Source organism: Silurus meridionalis, chromosome 7, assembly GCF_014805685.1.
Source record: "Silurus meridionalis isolate SWU-2019-XX chromosome 7, ASM1480568v1, whole genome shotgun sequence".
NCBI classification, from domain to species: Eukaryota; Metazoa; Chordata; class Actinopteri; order Siluriformes; family Siluridae; genus Silurus; species Silurus meridionalis.
Genome location: NC_060890.1, coordinates 21,327,093 through 21,344,182, shown reverse-complemented (window position 1 = coordinate 21,344,182; position 17,090 = coordinate 21,327,093). Strand labels below are relative to the sequence as shown.

General features: G+C 39.9%; 1 protein-coding gene across 8 annotated transcripts in view; it reads right to left on the bottom strand.

Moving 5' to 3' along the window:
* Positions 1–16,432, bottom strand: part of ryr2a (ryanodine receptor 2a (cardiac)) — a 219,211-nt gene extending 202,779 nt beyond the window's left edge. For 6 of the 8 annotated variants that reach the window (XM_046854547.1, XM_046854548.1, XM_046854551.1 and 3 more), the window contains exon 1: positions 16,026–16,431. In XM_046854547.1, coding sequence (XP_046710503.1) covers positions 16,026–16,073 — 48 coding nt within the window. In that variant the 5' untranslated portion in view covers positions 16,074–16,431. Of the gene's footprint in view, positions 1–16,025 lie in introns of all 8 variants that reach the window. The other 2 variants (XM_046854545.1, XM_046854546.1) reach the window with 1 other exon arrangement.
* Between the last annotated feature and the right edge of the window lie 658 nt (positions 16,433–17,090).

Genomic DNA, 17,090 nt, shown 5'->3' with positions numbered 1-17,090 from the left:
CCACATGTGGAGTAATCAATCGCTCAGTGTTTTATTGATTTCGCCTCCCTCATGCTACACACTGACCTTAATGACTTCAAACACTTCAAACGCTGAGGAGCAACAGACCAGGAAGTAAACAGATAAGTCCCTGATATGCTTCAGGACATGAATCAATCAATCAATCAATCTATCAATCTATCTATCTATCTATTCCTCCATCCATCCATCCATCCATCCATCCATCATATATCAGCACCTTCACTATTAAATTTGGAGAAACCTCTGAACCATTCTCCATGTAAGACATTTCAAGTTTCTGCTTGTGGCCTTAAAATTAAATTCACTGAAATCCGAGCATTAAAGCAGGTCTTTGGCAAGAATTTGTTCATTCCACCATTTCTGAAAACAGAAATGTTATATCCTGTTGAGACAGCAGTCAAATCCTAACCTTCTAGCAACAATGTTTGAAAATGAAAATCTTGAGGTATACAGCAAATTCAGGCTTTCGAGGTTTTTTATTATATTATTATTATTATTATTGAAGAGTCCTCTTAAATTGTGTGCTGTGCCTTTTCCAATGTCATCTCTGAATCTCTAAACTCTGAGAAGGTTCTGATGTGTTACATTTGTGAATGGTGGTTACAAATACAGTGAAATGTGGAAGTGCTCCTAAATATGACGTAGTTTTGTGTGCTCTCTTTCTCTCTCTTTCACACACACACACACACACACACACACACACACTGAATAAACAGTTCCTGTTGAAAGGAGATCATGCTAGCTACTGATGTTAGCTTTAACTAGCAAACAGTGGTGAAACTGCTAGGTTTGAAAATAAAGGCCGTGTTGGTCCCACAGAGAGAATTTGGCACTATATCAGACATGCTAAATCGTCCTCATCAACTCTCCAAACGGAAATTGTTCCTTAAGCAGACAGCACAGTGGATGAATGGTCACTAACAATACTAACATGTCACACGTCAGCTAATCTTTCACGTCTGGGACGGGCAGGAGGATGACGGATAGGGCAATCAGGACTCATGGCCAAACAGAGCAGCAGCACCCAAGACACATGGCATGCACCACTAATCAAAATGGCAGACGTTCAGGAGGGTAGTGAGTGGCGAGAAGCATTATTCATTGCTACACTGTGCTAAAAACAGGGAATAATAACGGCTCCAAGTGCAGCTCGGCGTTTGATCGCCCAGCTGTCACCTAGAAGACAAATTAGCGAATGCCCCAATACAGTGTGTCACAATTTCAGTGATGATAATCATTGTTCACACACCTTATACACAATTATATGGAAAAATCATGTTTGGTCGCCTTTCTTGTTTGGGACGGGGTGTTGGCTGGAACTGATCGTCTTCCTCTCAGCAAAGGTCACCTGAGTTCACAAACGTGTGTGTGTGTGTGTGTGTGTGTCGGAGTGAACTCGTCCCTTCAGACAGCTTTGAAAGGTCAGCTTCAAAGCTCAACACGCTTCAAAGAATCAAAATGCTGAATGGAGATGGGGTCTGCGATGATGGGGAGACACACACACACACACACACACACACACACAATGATCAACCAAACCATTAAAACCACATGTTAGATATTGTGTAAGTCATCCTTTGTCCTTCAACAGCTCTGATCCTTCCAGGCATGAGCTACACAAGACCTCTAAAGAAACTAAACTCACTGTGTTGTGTCCTGTAAGATATGAAGTGGAGCCTCCATGGGTTGGATTTGTTTGTCCAGGACCACCCACAGATTCATCAGACATGCCATATCAGTTTGAGATCTGTGGAACTCTTTGTCATGATCTTTGAACTGCAAATTTTGCAGCATGGAAAGGCGTATTATCTTGCTGAAAAAAGGCCACTGTAATTATGGAGTACAGTTGCCATGAAAAGGTCTACATTATCTGCTGAATAGTAGGGTTTCAAAGAAACATCTATTTGAATGCCCGATCCCAAGCAGAAGTTTGCCCAGAGCGTCACAATTACTCTACATGCGCTTCCCATAGTGCATTCTGTTGCAATCTCCTCTTGAGGGAAGCAGCGTGCACACACCTGGACCGTGATATAAAAAGAAAAAAAAAAAAAATTTCCAAGCCACCTTCTTCCATTGCTTAAGGTTCTTTCCTGATGCTCAAATGCTTGTCCTTCCTTTTGGTTGATTTTGGTAGGTAAAAATGTTAAATCCAGTGCTGTACTTTTATTAAAGAAAGTTAATACTAATCTTTAATATTTACAGTGGTGTGAAAAAGTGTTTGCCCTCTTCCTGACTTCTTATTTTCTTAGCATGTTTGTCTCACACTAATGTTTCAGATCATTAAAGTAATTTTATTATTAGAAAAAGATAACAAGTAAACACAACATGCAGTTTTTAAATGAAGGTTTTTATTATTGAGGGAAAACAAAATCCAAAACTACATGGCCCTGTGTGAAAAAGTGTTTGCCCCCCTGTTAAAACTGTGGTTTATCACACCTGAGTTTCATTCCTCTCGCCACATCCAGGCCTGATTACTTCTACTCCTGTTCACAATCAAGAAATCTCTTAAATAGGACCTGCCTGACAAAGTGAAGTAGACCAAAGATCCTCAAAAGCTAGACATCATGCTGAGAGCCAAAGAAATTGTTATATGATCAGTACTTGGGCTCTTGAACCTCCACATCAGAGGGGCATGTGCACCGGCTGCCTCTCAAGCTACTTTTTTATTTTATTTTTTTTATCGATAACTACAAGCTGAATTATCTTTTATACAGTGAAATATGTAAAATAAGTAACTTAGATGATAAAAGAGGATGACATGCAAATAAGAGCATACAAGAGCCTTCTGCACTTTTTTTAGTGCTTTGGTAGGAATTATAGCCAAACTCTACAAATCTGCGATTTTAACAACCAGATTACATTTAAAATTTTAAATCAATTTTACTATTTATTGGAATATAACCCCTAAAGTGCCTCTCCTCTATCCTGACTGCATGTCTAATATATATACAGTATATATAATGTAGTAATGTAACTACACGTCTTCTAAGACATGTGTCTTGAAAGGAATATTCAAGTAGTAGATTTCAATCCGGTCTCTTATTCATTTCTTATCATATAATAGTTTCAATTAGTTTCTTGTAGGAGGAATTAAATTAGACCTAAGGGATCATATCTGAGAGTTTTAACAAGTATATTCGAACGTTCAACAGACTCTCCATGAATTTTATAGCACTGATAGCTGCTCGGGGGGAAGTTGAGCTAACGTTCCTTGACTGAAGCATCACAACAAATGTCTTTTGTTAAACACTGTGAGAAAGATAAACTCATTGAACCAAATGCTGAGAGCAAGAATAAAATGTCCAACAAGTTTCATCACCCTATAGACATGAGTGCTCAATTTTTTTTATGCTCAAAGAGTTTACAGTCTTGACACGCTGCCTGTAGGTTTAAACCAGTAGCACAACCCACACTAGATATGCACTATGTGTAGTGTTGCTGTTACTATGGTGACCATGTGTAAAACGTGCGCGATTGTTCGTCTGCTTTATCCAAAAAAAACAGCTTTATCAAAAGCTGTGCTAAACAGGAATTCGCAACGCGTACAGAAAGCAGAGGGAGACGGTTTCGAAATGAGAGATTTGCCACTTGCTGTTTCTTAAGTCCCCGGAGCTTTGACGGCGATTCCCTAGATCACCATCAATCGTCTCAATCCTGCCCACCCGACACACACTGCGTAGGCTGGAAGACATTTACATAATCACACAAACTCATAGAGTAGTCTAAATAAAACAGGGACTTCATTGATACACAGGGGGCAGAAATGCTGTGTAGTGTACATTATCATGGTCGATCAATTAGCAAACACACACGTACAAACAAACAATCAGCAATTCGTTCCAACAGCCATCATAAAACTGATTATCACACTTATTACATAATCTCAAACAAAATCACTGTCTGTGACAACAGAATTAGCGCATTAAACATCGGAGTGGTGCAGCGCCTGTGACAACAACCGGCCGGCGCTCATTCCGGGCTGCGTGGCTTTAAAACCAAAGGCGTTTCCTGCGCAGTTGTGGTCGTCCATCTTGTGCAGCCTGTAGCTGCAGATCAAAGTGTTCAGCTCATTACACCAACACAAGGAACTACAATGGACGCAAATTTTGTGGGTTTTTTACTGGCCTGAAGTCTCATGTCACACTGTGAAATAAACTGGGTTGCGATTACAGCTGGATTCGGCTATGGAGAATTTCTTACGTGTGGCATCTAGTGTGAATTTAAGGTTGTCACTGTAAAGCTGAAGGTCTATTGACCATAAAGACAGCAAAAGAGAAAAAAGTGAGCGACAGAAAGAGAATCCAGTCGATTTGGATGGATGCAACCCTTTGCTTGAAGAACTCTTTCTTTGCATGATTGATGATTCACTTTTTAACCCTCTGTTTCACTATATAAAAGAAATGGTGTCCAAGTATCTAAAGTTTGACTCTCGTTCAAAATCCTCATTCTAGATATGAAATCAAATGAAAGCCACCACATCTCTACAAAGCAGAAATGTTACACTGGGGCAGGACTGGATCGGATTGTGTATATTACAATGACGTCATGTCTCTGAGGTTCCCTGTTCCTAAAAACAATGCAGCAAAAGCAATGGCTCTGAATCCGAATGAATTCACATGACTGGAATTAATGATACACACAAAACTGGAGTATAGGTTTAGGGTCCTCAGCCTTTTTGAGGAAATGCTTTGTGCTTGCTGCATGACAGAAGGGGCTATGAAACATACTGTACACTAAATGGAGGGCAGTAATAGATAAAGAACACAAACCATGCACTTGAGATAAAGCATATTAAGCATTCAAATTCCCTTTAAACTTTCACTTGAGTAAAAGTACAAAATGTCTTTGCCTTCAAATTATCTTAAGTATCCAAATTAAGTAAGATTTAACTAGTTTTTAAAAAAATCACGCAAATAAGGCCAACATGTCCTGCTTGCTGTTGACTGTATATTAGTTATGTGTACTGTAGAAACCACCAAACACCAATCAAAACAAGTTTAAAACGGAGCGCGCGCTCGACCCTGATTGGTGGCTTGCTGCATGTTTGACCAGTGAAGTTTTAATCTACACAACAAAAAAAAAATAATGACTGATTTTGCAAAATGTATTTAAGTTCAATTCAATTCAATTCATTTTTATTTGTATAGCACTTTTAACAATGAATATTGTCTCAAAGCAGCTTTACACAGATAATGTGGTGATTAAAAGTGAATATGTTCTTTATAAGTAAAGTAAAAAGCACGATATTAGACTTTGAAATGTAGTGAAGTAAAAGTAAAAGTTTCCACAAATGGAAATTCTTCATTAAATTACAGATAAACAAAAAAAACTACTTAACTGCAGTAACGAATTACATTTACTGTAATTTCTTTACTGTCCACCACTGATGAAGGGTCACGCTCAAACTCTAAACTCTGCCCTCTACTAACATTTTCACTACTACAACTAGTTAATAATAAGTAGTACTTAGGCAGCATTGTAATAGCTGAAGTAGTCATAGTAGTGGTAGTAGTAGGAAATAGGCATAGCAGTAATCAGAATCAGAAAGAGCTTTATTGCTAAGTATGTTTGTACTAAGAAGGAATTTGGTTTGGTCACAGAAGCTTGCTATATAAAAGAATAAAAGGTACTGCACATTTTTATAAAGAAAATAAAAGTAAAATGATTAGCCGTAAGATTAAATAGCGAGTGGTATTATTAGTAGTCAAAACAGTAAGTATTAATAGTACTAGTTGTCACTGTAGTAAGTAATAGTAGACATCATAGTAATAGCTGTTGTAGCGTTTATTAAATTTCAGTTAGAATCTCTATCCAATCAGATTTGAGCTGTCTTGCTGAACATATTGCTGTAAGGCCAGCAGAAATGAACAGGCTCCTGGTACTGTAGGTTTAATTCCATGTTGCTTGAACATGGACATAACATGAGCTGTTACCAAGCTTTAACCTATCAGATTCTAAGACTTCTAAGGAGTTTTTCCTTGCCACAGTCGCCACGGCTTGCTCATCAGGGACAAATGCACACCATTCACCATCACTGTTGATTTGTGTAAAGCTGCTTTGAGACAATGTCTGTTGTGAAAAGCGCTATACAAATAAACTTGACTTGACTTGACTTGACTCCAAGGCCCCCAGTAGTCATCCAGTCAAGTCGGCATTTTCAAGCCCTTTATTTGTATGGTCAGAGAAAGTGCTAGTCAGACTCGCAAACTGTATCTGTAGCAAACTGCACAAGCTCGAATATATCCGTGTCGATTTAATAGCTGTGTTTTCATTCCACATTGGCTGACTGAGGAAAAAAAATTTATTTGGTCGCAGACACAAGAACATAAAGTCAAAAAATCCATCTTGTACATGTCCTGGAGTTTGTCAAGGAGATTTACAAGATGGTCTTTTCGAGAAAGGCTGGACATCGTGAGAAAAAGGTCAGGCAAAACAATCTAAAACGGTAGTTAAACTTTTCCATGAGCCATTTATACTTTCATGTTTTCTTTCCTGCACAAAAACACACAATTTGCCTTAATTTCAAATCCCCAGGAAAACCGTAATGCATGGAAAAATTGCACAAAAATGCAAGGGGTCATTTTATGAAGGTAATATCAATGCTTCTGCTAGAGATGATGTGCGGCGCAGCTGTGACTGCAGTGAAACGAGACTTGTTGAATTGTGTTCACAGGATTTCTTGCTTTGGTAATGGAACTCGTTTTTACTTCATGAAATACCCGTCTGTGAGGCTGCGCTCTCTTAAACTGCGTTCCTCTGTAATATTGATGTTTTTTTTTTTTTATGTGTCATAATAATGCTATTAAGTGGTGGATAATAGTAAATAGGAAGTATAACTAGTAGTAGGATGCAGTAGGTTGTAGTAGGCTAATGGCTCAGTAGATATTGTTGCTGCCTCACAGCTCCAGGATCCCTAGGTTTGATTCACAGCTTCATGCATGTTTGCATGGGTCTCCTCTGGGCTTCTCTGGTTTTCTCTCACCTCCCAAAAACAAGCAGGTTGGTGAAGTGAAGAACATAAATCACCCATGGGCATGAATGAGTGGGTGAGTTTGTGTGAGTGATGAATGATGAGTGATGAGGCATCCAACCTGAGGTGAACACTCCCACCTTTAGCCTAGTGTTTACAAATATAGACTCAAACAGGCTAGCCCTGTTTTTTTAAATGTCATCATTAATACATTTTATTAATAGAATATTTTGTTTAGATTATTACTGAAAATGTCATTTGAAAAAAATGGTTTTGGAAACACTGTAATGCATAATTTGACAGAGACAGAGAGAGAGAGAGAGAGAGAGAGAGAGAGAGAGAGAGAGAGAGAGAGAGGGACTTATCAATCTACCCAGAATATTTCACTTCGCCATGGGCAGCACATCAGATGGACAGATGGAGGGTGATAGTACGGCCAGAACTCCGAGGCGCACACACACACACACACACACACACACACACACACACACACACTTACTGAAGTAAAACAGTAAGGTGAATCTGAATCTTGGCTCTAAATCAATCATATACATTGCAGAGACAAAGAAATGTTCTCTCAGATATGCTGTAGATATGCTGTAGTGCACACACACACACACACACACACACACACACACACACACACACACACACACCACACATACTCTCGTACACACTCACACAAGCCAGAAGGGGAGTGGTCTTTGTGTGACTGCTCACACTGCAGAGGAGGTCGAACTGCTGCAGTGCTGCGTGGGTAAGAGAAAGATAGAGAGAAAGAGAGAGAGAAAAAGAGAGAGAGTACTCACACACGCACACACACACAAGCCAAAAAGCATGAGTCATGGAGAATAGGTTCCCAATGTACAATCTCAACGAGGTTTCCACTGAGCTGGTGATGGTCACATGACACATGAGCTGATATGTTCTCGAGACAGAGAAAGAAAGAGAAAGACAGAGATGGTAAATTCATCAGCTTTTTACTCAGGTTCCATCCCCCTGTGTGTTCCTCTATTTCACCAAAAATGACTGACCAGCAACGTCCACAGGTGTCCATAACCATACCGGCTTTATCAGAATGTCCTACATTCATCTCTTAATGATACTGAAAACTCTAATACAACATAAATTAGGATATTGAGGAACATCTGGTGCAGAGCGATGTGGTGAATGGTGGCACACGTGACAGCCCTGTTCTGACTGTCTGTCCCCGAGCAAGAACTGAAGTCTTTACTCAGGACTCGTCCTGCTTTTAAGGGCGGAGCTCATGAGCACAAGTTAGTTTTGAGGAATCCCTTCTAGATTGTTGTGGATCTATTGTGTGATTCAATACTAGAGGACGACCGTTAGTGGATTTTACAGATACCAATAGCTTGATTGGCTTATACTTGCCGATAACCAATTAATCAATTAATGGATACTGAAAATAATTATAAAAACACCAAACAGGCATAACATGTAAAATAGTACGGTAGCATTTTAGTGTCATGTTAAGAAATTTAAATAATCTACGAACCCAAACCTAAAGTAGCAAACCAAATTAACCAAATCCCTCACAGCCATTTTATGCAAAACGTTTCAACATTTTTTCACACTTTCATTAACAATATTTCTACAAATTTATTTTCAAAATATTTTTACTTCATTCCTGTGATTTTTATTTTATTCTTAAAAATATTCAACTTCATTCTCGTATTGCTATGACTTCACGACAAATTCACCAAGATTTTTTTTTTACGTGGCACTAAAACTTTATTACAAATAATAATAATAAAAAACATTACTGAATCATGAAAATGTGCTTATTAAAAACATTTTTAAATGTCAATTGTATTCAATTGTGAGAAATTAAGGCATAAAAAAATAAAGACATTCATTCAAATTGAAACAAAAACTAAATAAACAATACAAATAAATAAAATAAACAGCACATGGCATCAGTGATTCGCTCTGTAAAGGCCGCTCTTGAACTGTAATGCAACCCAGAAAAACTATCACTATGGATTTTTGGATTTCCAGCAATCAATTATCGGTGCCAATTAATCGGCAAAACACGATGAATTGGTCGACTTATATTCAGTACATCATTGCAAAAGAGAAGCAAATCATATATAGAATGTTCAGCAATGTAGCTTTGCACTTCAGGTCTTATGAAAGTATCACAACAGATGAATTAGGAAGTGCCATTAAAAGTTGAACCAATTACATTATTTGGTACATGGTGCCAATATCTGATATGGATCATATCTATAGTTTCATGCCCCAGATCAACATTTTGAATGATCCTAGTGGTGAAAAACAGAGTGTAACCTTCACTAGTCTAATTTAAATTCAAATTAAAGTCTTTCCATTTTAGGAAAAGTCTGTAATTTTCCAAACTATATATAGTAAGAAATGTCACTGTATAAAAGGCTTCCTTTGGTTGCCACACACACATGCCTTTTGATTACAGAGCGATCCAGAGCTATTTTTCGAGCAGTAATCCTTCTGTCAAAATATAATAACACAAGATGATTGAATTATAAATCCATTTTCTGTTTGAATGTTTAGAAACGTTCTTCCCACCAACACTAAATTGCTTCATGCAGAAAGACTGTAAACACTCGCTCGCTCTTTAACGATGCAGTACAACACACGCTCTTAGGATGAAGCCACACACTGCAGCAGTATCCCTTTACACACAGACACACAGACACACAGACACACACACACACACAGACACACACACACACACACACACACACACACACACACACACACACACACACACACACACACACACACACACGAGTCTGCATGGAGAATGTGATCGGCAATTGAGATATTGGATCATAGCTAGCGTGAGAGATTGAGATCAAGAAAACCAAGAGAAAATGAAATGAGCGAGGGGAGCTTTTACAACAGTGATAAATGAAGGTGGCACTGCAGAACACAGAGACTGCATTCGCATGCATGCGCGAGCACACACACACACACACACACACACACACACACACACACACACACACACACCCTCTCTTAATTACAGAGTAAATCAAACTGCCTCTGCAGTGACTTCAGTAATGAACGTAAAACATCACACAATCTGGGGAGCTTCTAGTTCAGGCAGGCAACAAAGTGGAGTGCGCACACACACACACACACACACACACACACACAGAGCTCAAAATCCAAACACTAAAATTTTACTCGTGTGGCATTAATTTATATGACAGAGGTCATGTTTGTCTATTATAATCTGGAGGGAAGAAAGGAAGGTAATCAGGAAGGAAAGAAATAAGTAAGGAAAAAAAAGGAGCGAAGGAAAGTTAGGAAAGCCAGAATGAAAGAAAAGAAAGGACAGAAAGAAAGAAGAAAGGAAAGAATCAAGTAAGTAAGAATGAAGTAGGGGAAAAAAAAGGATGGATGGAAAGTTAGAAAGGAAATAAAGGAAGGAAAGAAGAAAGGAAGTAAGGAAGGAAGAAAGAAAAGTTAGGTAGGAAGAAAGAAGTAAAGTATGCATGAATAAATAGATAAATAAATCAATCAATCAATCAAACCCAAAGCTGGAACTTGTATAGTTTAAGTTTTTCATGGTGACAGTAATGATAAACACTCAGTGGTTAAGGCTCTGGGTTACGGATCGGAAAGTTGGGGGTTTAAGATCCAGTACTGCCAAAGTGCCACTCTTGGGGCCCTTGAGCAAGGCCCTTAACCCTCTGTGATCCAGGGGTGCTGTATCATTGCTGACCCTGGGCTCTGAGCCCAGCTTTCTACATTGCTGAGCTATACGAAGTAAGAATTTCAGTGTGCTGTAAAGTACATGTGAGAAGTAAGCTGCCTTCACACATATACACCCGAAAGCCACTCATCTTGAATGGGCGAGAGGTGGTCCAGTGGTTAAAATGTTGGAATTCTGTTCAGAAGGTTGTGAGTTCAAATCCCACCATCATTAAACTGCTACTTCCAGGGCTTTGTACAAGGCCTCTAACCCTCAGTTGCTCTAGATAAGAGTATCTTCCAAATGCCGTAAATGAATGAAAGTTGGTGACGTAAACGTCAGCAAACAAATGTGGGTTTGTGAAGATTTTATCCAGAGTTAGCACGACTGGATGAAACTAGACTATTTGTCACGTGTACGCCACAGCACAGAAAAATCTTTTCGCATATCCCAGCCTCAGGAAGCCTGGGTCTGCCAGGGTACTGCATTCTGAGAGCAGAGAGGGTTAAGGGCCTCGCTCAAGGGCCCCAAGAGTGGCAGTTTAACGTTGCTGGAACGGTTCAGAAAGATGCAACCCCAGCTGTGCCACCCAATGATTAAAGTTACTATGGCAACCACTACTAGGAACGCCTACTGGTGTCTAGGAGTGATAAAAGGGCTGTATGTAGCTTTTACACACCACAAAATTATCACTTCTTTAAGGTTCCTGCGGGTTTGCTGGAGTGTGAAGTAATAAAATAAAGCCCAGACACTTAGATATGCTCATTTACAGTTGCTCTTATGGTTGTGTGTATGTGTGTGTGTGTGTGTGTGTGTGTGTGTGTGTGTGTGTGTAAGAAAGAGAAAGAGTGTGCTTGCATTAAACTAAACACATATACACATGTTGGCTCCCTTCTCTCCAGTCTGTTACGTAACAGGAGGATTTTATCAAACTGTAACGTGATGCAGAGATTTTTATTCACTCCGCTAGGAATTGTGTGTGTGTGTGTGTGTGTGTGTGTGTGTGTTTGTGTATGTGTGTGTGTGTGTGTATGTATGAGAGAGAGTGAGATTTTCAAAGACGCATTGCTACCAGGTATAATAGTTCTCGTTTTCACTTTAACTATGTAATGTATGCTTTGCCAATACAAAAAAAAGATCACCTTCATTTCCACCGATAAAGCAGACTAAAATTGAATGAGACGAAGACAAAGAGAGCGAAAGAATGAGAGAGACGGAGAGAGACAGACAGCGAGAGAAAGCGTGAGGGAAGAAAGAGATTTGCCCTGAAATACCAGTGCACCAAAATGCTTTGCCTGTTTTTTTGAATGATTTTCAAACCACAGTCATGTGATCACACACGTGAACATGAACACGTATTATCGTAATTCTGAACAGGACATTGTCACTCGCACGCTCTGTCCCTGTCTGGACACCAGTGTTGGACATCCTGTGGGAATTGTGTTGAAACAGATAGATTTGATTTCGGAATTAGTAAAAGAGGACGGTGAAGGAGAGAGAGGAGGATACGCTGGAGAAAAGCAACACGATGGGCTCATTACAGGACTAGCAGACCGGAACCTGATCACTCAGTCGATCTCGTCTTCATCCATATGCTTTCTTTTCGTCCTCAGACAAGCAGACATGCACGTTTGTTCTGACATTTGGGAGGCTTTTCAAACATGTTGCGATTCTCATCCAACACGGAAAGGTGTAGCTCACTGGTTGAGATGTTGGACTTCTGATCGGGAGGTCATGAGGTTAAATCACAGCACCACCAAGCTGCCAACGCTGGGACCCTGAGCAAGGCTCTTATGCCTCAACCGTTCGGTTGTTCAGAAATTGACTTTGGATAAGAGCATATGCTAAATACCAATAATGTAAAATGTTTTCCACAAAGATTCTGATGGTATAAAGTTATAAACTTAAGCACACACATTAGTAGACCAGTGAAAGTGAACAGTAATTGGACCAGAAGAGATTTGAGAGTGGAATAAATTGTGTTTATGGTATGCCATGAAGCAGGGACGGATATTTCTTCAAGGCCTGAGATGGAAAATAACTTGTTTCTGGCATCGGCCTCGCCAGCCTTTATTCCGGTCTGAACACAGCAGGCTTTTTTTAGATCCACCTACAAGAGGAGTGACATTTTTTATAATCTGTTACCACTGCTGGGCCCCTGAGCAAGGCCCTCAACTCACACTGCTCAAGTCAGGGTCTGAAGGAGATTGCTGAAGGCTTCGATCTTACCCTACAGACAAGTCACTCATGTCTCGTATAGTTTGTCTCATGTGGGCGTGATCGATCAGGCCAGCTCTGTAAAAGTGAAAGCCGTGGCAAAAAGCTTGCACACTATTTACTACATATACAATTTATTTGCAAGTTACTCGCCTTAATAGACATTGACACTGAAAGCTGAGTGTACTTGCTACAAACACAGTTGCTCATCAGGGACAAACATACTTACAAAGAACATATTTACATTTAATCACCACATTATCTGTGTAAAGCTGCTTTGAGACAATGTTCATTGTTAAAAGCGCTATACAAATAAAAATTAATTGAATTGAATTGAATTATAAAATGCATATAGAGATGTCATGATAGAAATTGCTTGTTAGGAAGAAGCAGAAATCACTGGAATCTCTGGAGAGTGTTTGCGATCAGTACAGTTAACCGTTGCTAGTTTGATAGTAGCTAATACAAAGCCTGGATGTCGCATGTAAACCAAACATCTCATTTTCACATGGATTTGTGTCATTTATTGTATTTTACTCGAGAGATGCTTTGTACAGGTAGATATACTGATACATACGTGGCCTCAGGTCAGTATTACAGTTATCTTACACTGTAATCTACTAACAGAACTGATATGAAGCCTGGCAACTATTATTTATATCAAATGTTCAATTCAATTTAATTCGTTATTAATAATGGAACTTATTAAAAAAAAAAAAAGCTTTACAGAGATAACGTTTTTTTTATATATGTTTAATTCCTATAAGTGAGTGAGCCAGTGATAACTGTGGCAAGGAAAATCCTGCTGATTATGATAAATGCTTAAATGTAGGACTTTTCATGCAAAAAGCCATTGTAGCAAACAGTTTATATTAATTACAGACCAAATCCATACTCAAAGTTCACTTGTATATTTTAAACAACAAAATATGATATTCTGTTGTAAAATTCTGTAGGACAATTACCTCAGGTGAGTGTTTGTAGCTAGTACAACTAGCTTGACCTGCTATCTGCTAACAATGCTACTGCAAAGCCTAGCGTGTAACCTACGTCAATTGGCATATTTTCCTCAGTTTAAACCTGTCATGGCTGCACGATATATTGAAATATCGCAAAAACTTAAGGTTTTAATACTTTGAATTTTTGAGCTTTAACTTTTCTGGAGAATCATTTCTGATTGGTTGCCATAAAAAAGATCATTCATGGATGAACTGTTAAATTTGTCATACAATTATATGTCCACAAAACAAACTGTTACAAATTTGAAGGCACAAAGTTTACATCATGTTTTTGGATGCGGTAAAATGAAATTTTTCCTTCACTTGAACAAGGAGACCCAGACCTGTTCCAGCATAACGATGCCCCTATGCATAAAGCCAGCTCCAAGAAGATACGCTTTACATGGGCTGGAGTGAAAGATCTCCCACTACAGAGCTCTGATCTCAATCCTATTGGGTTAACACCTTTGGGATCAACGTGAACGCTGACTGCACTCCAGGCCTCCTCACCTCATCTGCATCGGTACCTGATTTTACACCCTTGTGCCTGAATGAGCACAGATTTCCACAAGTGCACTCCAAAATCTAGTGGAACATCTTCCCAGAAGATTGAAGAGAACAAACAGGAACTAAACGTGGAATGGGATGTTTAAAAAAAAAAAGCACAATTTTATGTTGAGATGCCCACAAACTTTTTGCCACAGTGTATCTATTGAATTTCTTCTGCAGCCATAACAAGATATCAAACAGCTCGAGAACCTGCTTGCTAACTCTTGACATTCCAGTGGTGTTGTTTTGTGTCAGCAGTGTGCACTTTGTCAGCAAGATACAACTGTAACACAACAACCGTTACACAGTATGAGTGTAGTGACGAGTGCTCACACGTCACCAGATCTGCAAAGACTAGCAACCTGAGTGATCGACCGTCAGCATTTCTTTTATCAAGGGAGCTGATCCAGACACACACACACACACACACACACACACACACACACACACACACACTGCTGAACAGCCTCTCTCAGCAAGAGATCATCACGAGGGCGTTATTATGGCCTGTAGCTGACACGGATGCATGCAGGGTCACGTGTGAGCTCATGCTGGTGTCAGTGACGCACAGATAATCTGGCTTCAGCTTCAACCCTCATGGCACAAATGGCAAACCAGAGACTCATTACACCCGCCGGTGAACACCGTCACGTCGGATTAGTGAGGAGATCTTCATCTCTGATGAACGCAACTGATCAGCTAAGGGCCTTGCTCTGGGGCCCAGACTCGATGGAAGCTCGGTGTAGCCGGGATTTGAACTTATAACCTTCGGATACAGTGACCAACGCCTTAACCATTGAGCTTCCACTTCCACGGTCCCCACTTTTCTGAGCTCACTCTTACTGTATGTACAGTACAAAGTTTGTACAGACTGAAAAAAAAATCCTAAAACTATCAAATATCTGCAGCTACATTTGCAAACCCACATGTTTCATTTGCATTAATCTAAATTCGTATTTTATTGTATAAAGTCTTAAATGAGTGTGAACATTACACATTAAAGTGTTGCCTGCTGAATGCTGATTATTTTAATTATTTCACCTGTGTGTGTGTGTGTGTGTGTGTGTGTGTGTGTGTGTGTAGATGCTCCTGCTAAGTCAGCAGTAAGGTCTGGCCGTATTGCATGCCATTACATCCCAGGAATAAGGAATACAGCAGTAAAGCACCAACATCCTCATCCACAACTTCTGCTGATGGCTGCATTTCAGGTGGAAGTCATTTCCATCATTGTAGTGTGTGTGTGTGTGTGTGTGTGTGTGTGTGTGTGTGTTAAACACCGTGTGCACACCGGCTCTTGAACGCATCCCGACGTGTTTGATGCTCGAATGGAGTGTGAAAGCGTCACTGCATCATTTTCTCCCTGCGCAAACGCGTGGATGCGCGTGAATTCGCGTGGATGGGCGCGAACGCGTTTGTAGCAGACAGTCTGGTTTGCGGATTTGTTGCAGGATTCCAATATACCGGATACAAACCCTCGCATCACCCACACACACACACGCACGCACGCACGCACGCGCCGCCGCAGACACAACTGAGAACCGAAGATGCCGCAGATGCCGGTCGTACTTACGGTGCGCAAAAACTGGATTTCGTCTTCGCCTTCTCCGCCTTCGGCCATGGTGAAGCCGCAACAGGGGAGAGAGAGAAAGAAAGAGGGAGAGAGAGAAACAGCTCTCAGCGCCCGGACCTGCGATATGACCGAGCGCCACCGAGAAAAAAAAATATATATAACGGAATAAAAACGAGCGCTGATTGGACGTCAGGAGCGCCCACGGGGCGGGGCCAAGCAGGTGCATGCGGGATGGAGTTCAATGGAAACAGCGCCCTCTGCTGTACGTTAAATGTACGTACACACCTACATACACATACATACATACATACATACATACATACATACATACAGGGTGCAGAGTATGCCAGGCATATTGCCAGGCATATTGGCCCAAGAGAACGCTAGGGGGCCCCACAATCATCAATTAAAATTTTTCCAATTAGTTTTTTTTTTAAATCGTACATACGCACATATATTTTAAATAATAACACTGTGGTGAAATAAAATTAATTCCCTGTAAATAAAATTAAACTATATTAACTTTATTATTAATAATATAACATTGTATATATATATATATATATATATATATATATATATATATATATATATATATAGCGTAGCTAATTCATGAACAGCAGCTATGCTAATTTCTCTCCACTGCTTCTCTTTCTCTCCCCATCCCGAGGCTTCCTGAGGTTTGGCCAGCTCCAGTCACATCCCTCCTCATGAAGATTATGGACTTTAAAGAAGTAGATGCCAAACTCGCAAACATCCTGAACCATCTAGAGACGTACCAGTGCCAATTGGATCCCGCTACATGTGTGGAGTTTGACATTGGACTTCCTGAAGTGTTTAAAGGCTCTGGCATGGAGAAGCTGATGCTGGATCTGTGATGATCACAAATGTTGAGCTCAGTAGCTCCTACTTTTATACCAAAGACTGTTGCAAGAACATTTACTTATAATCTTATACTCCAGTGCTCATGTTAGTTCTCACCCTCCAGTGTTCTGTATTGTTGAAAGATTTATGATCAAACTCTTGATGTCACCCAAATGAGGATGGGTTCCCCTTTTGAGTCTG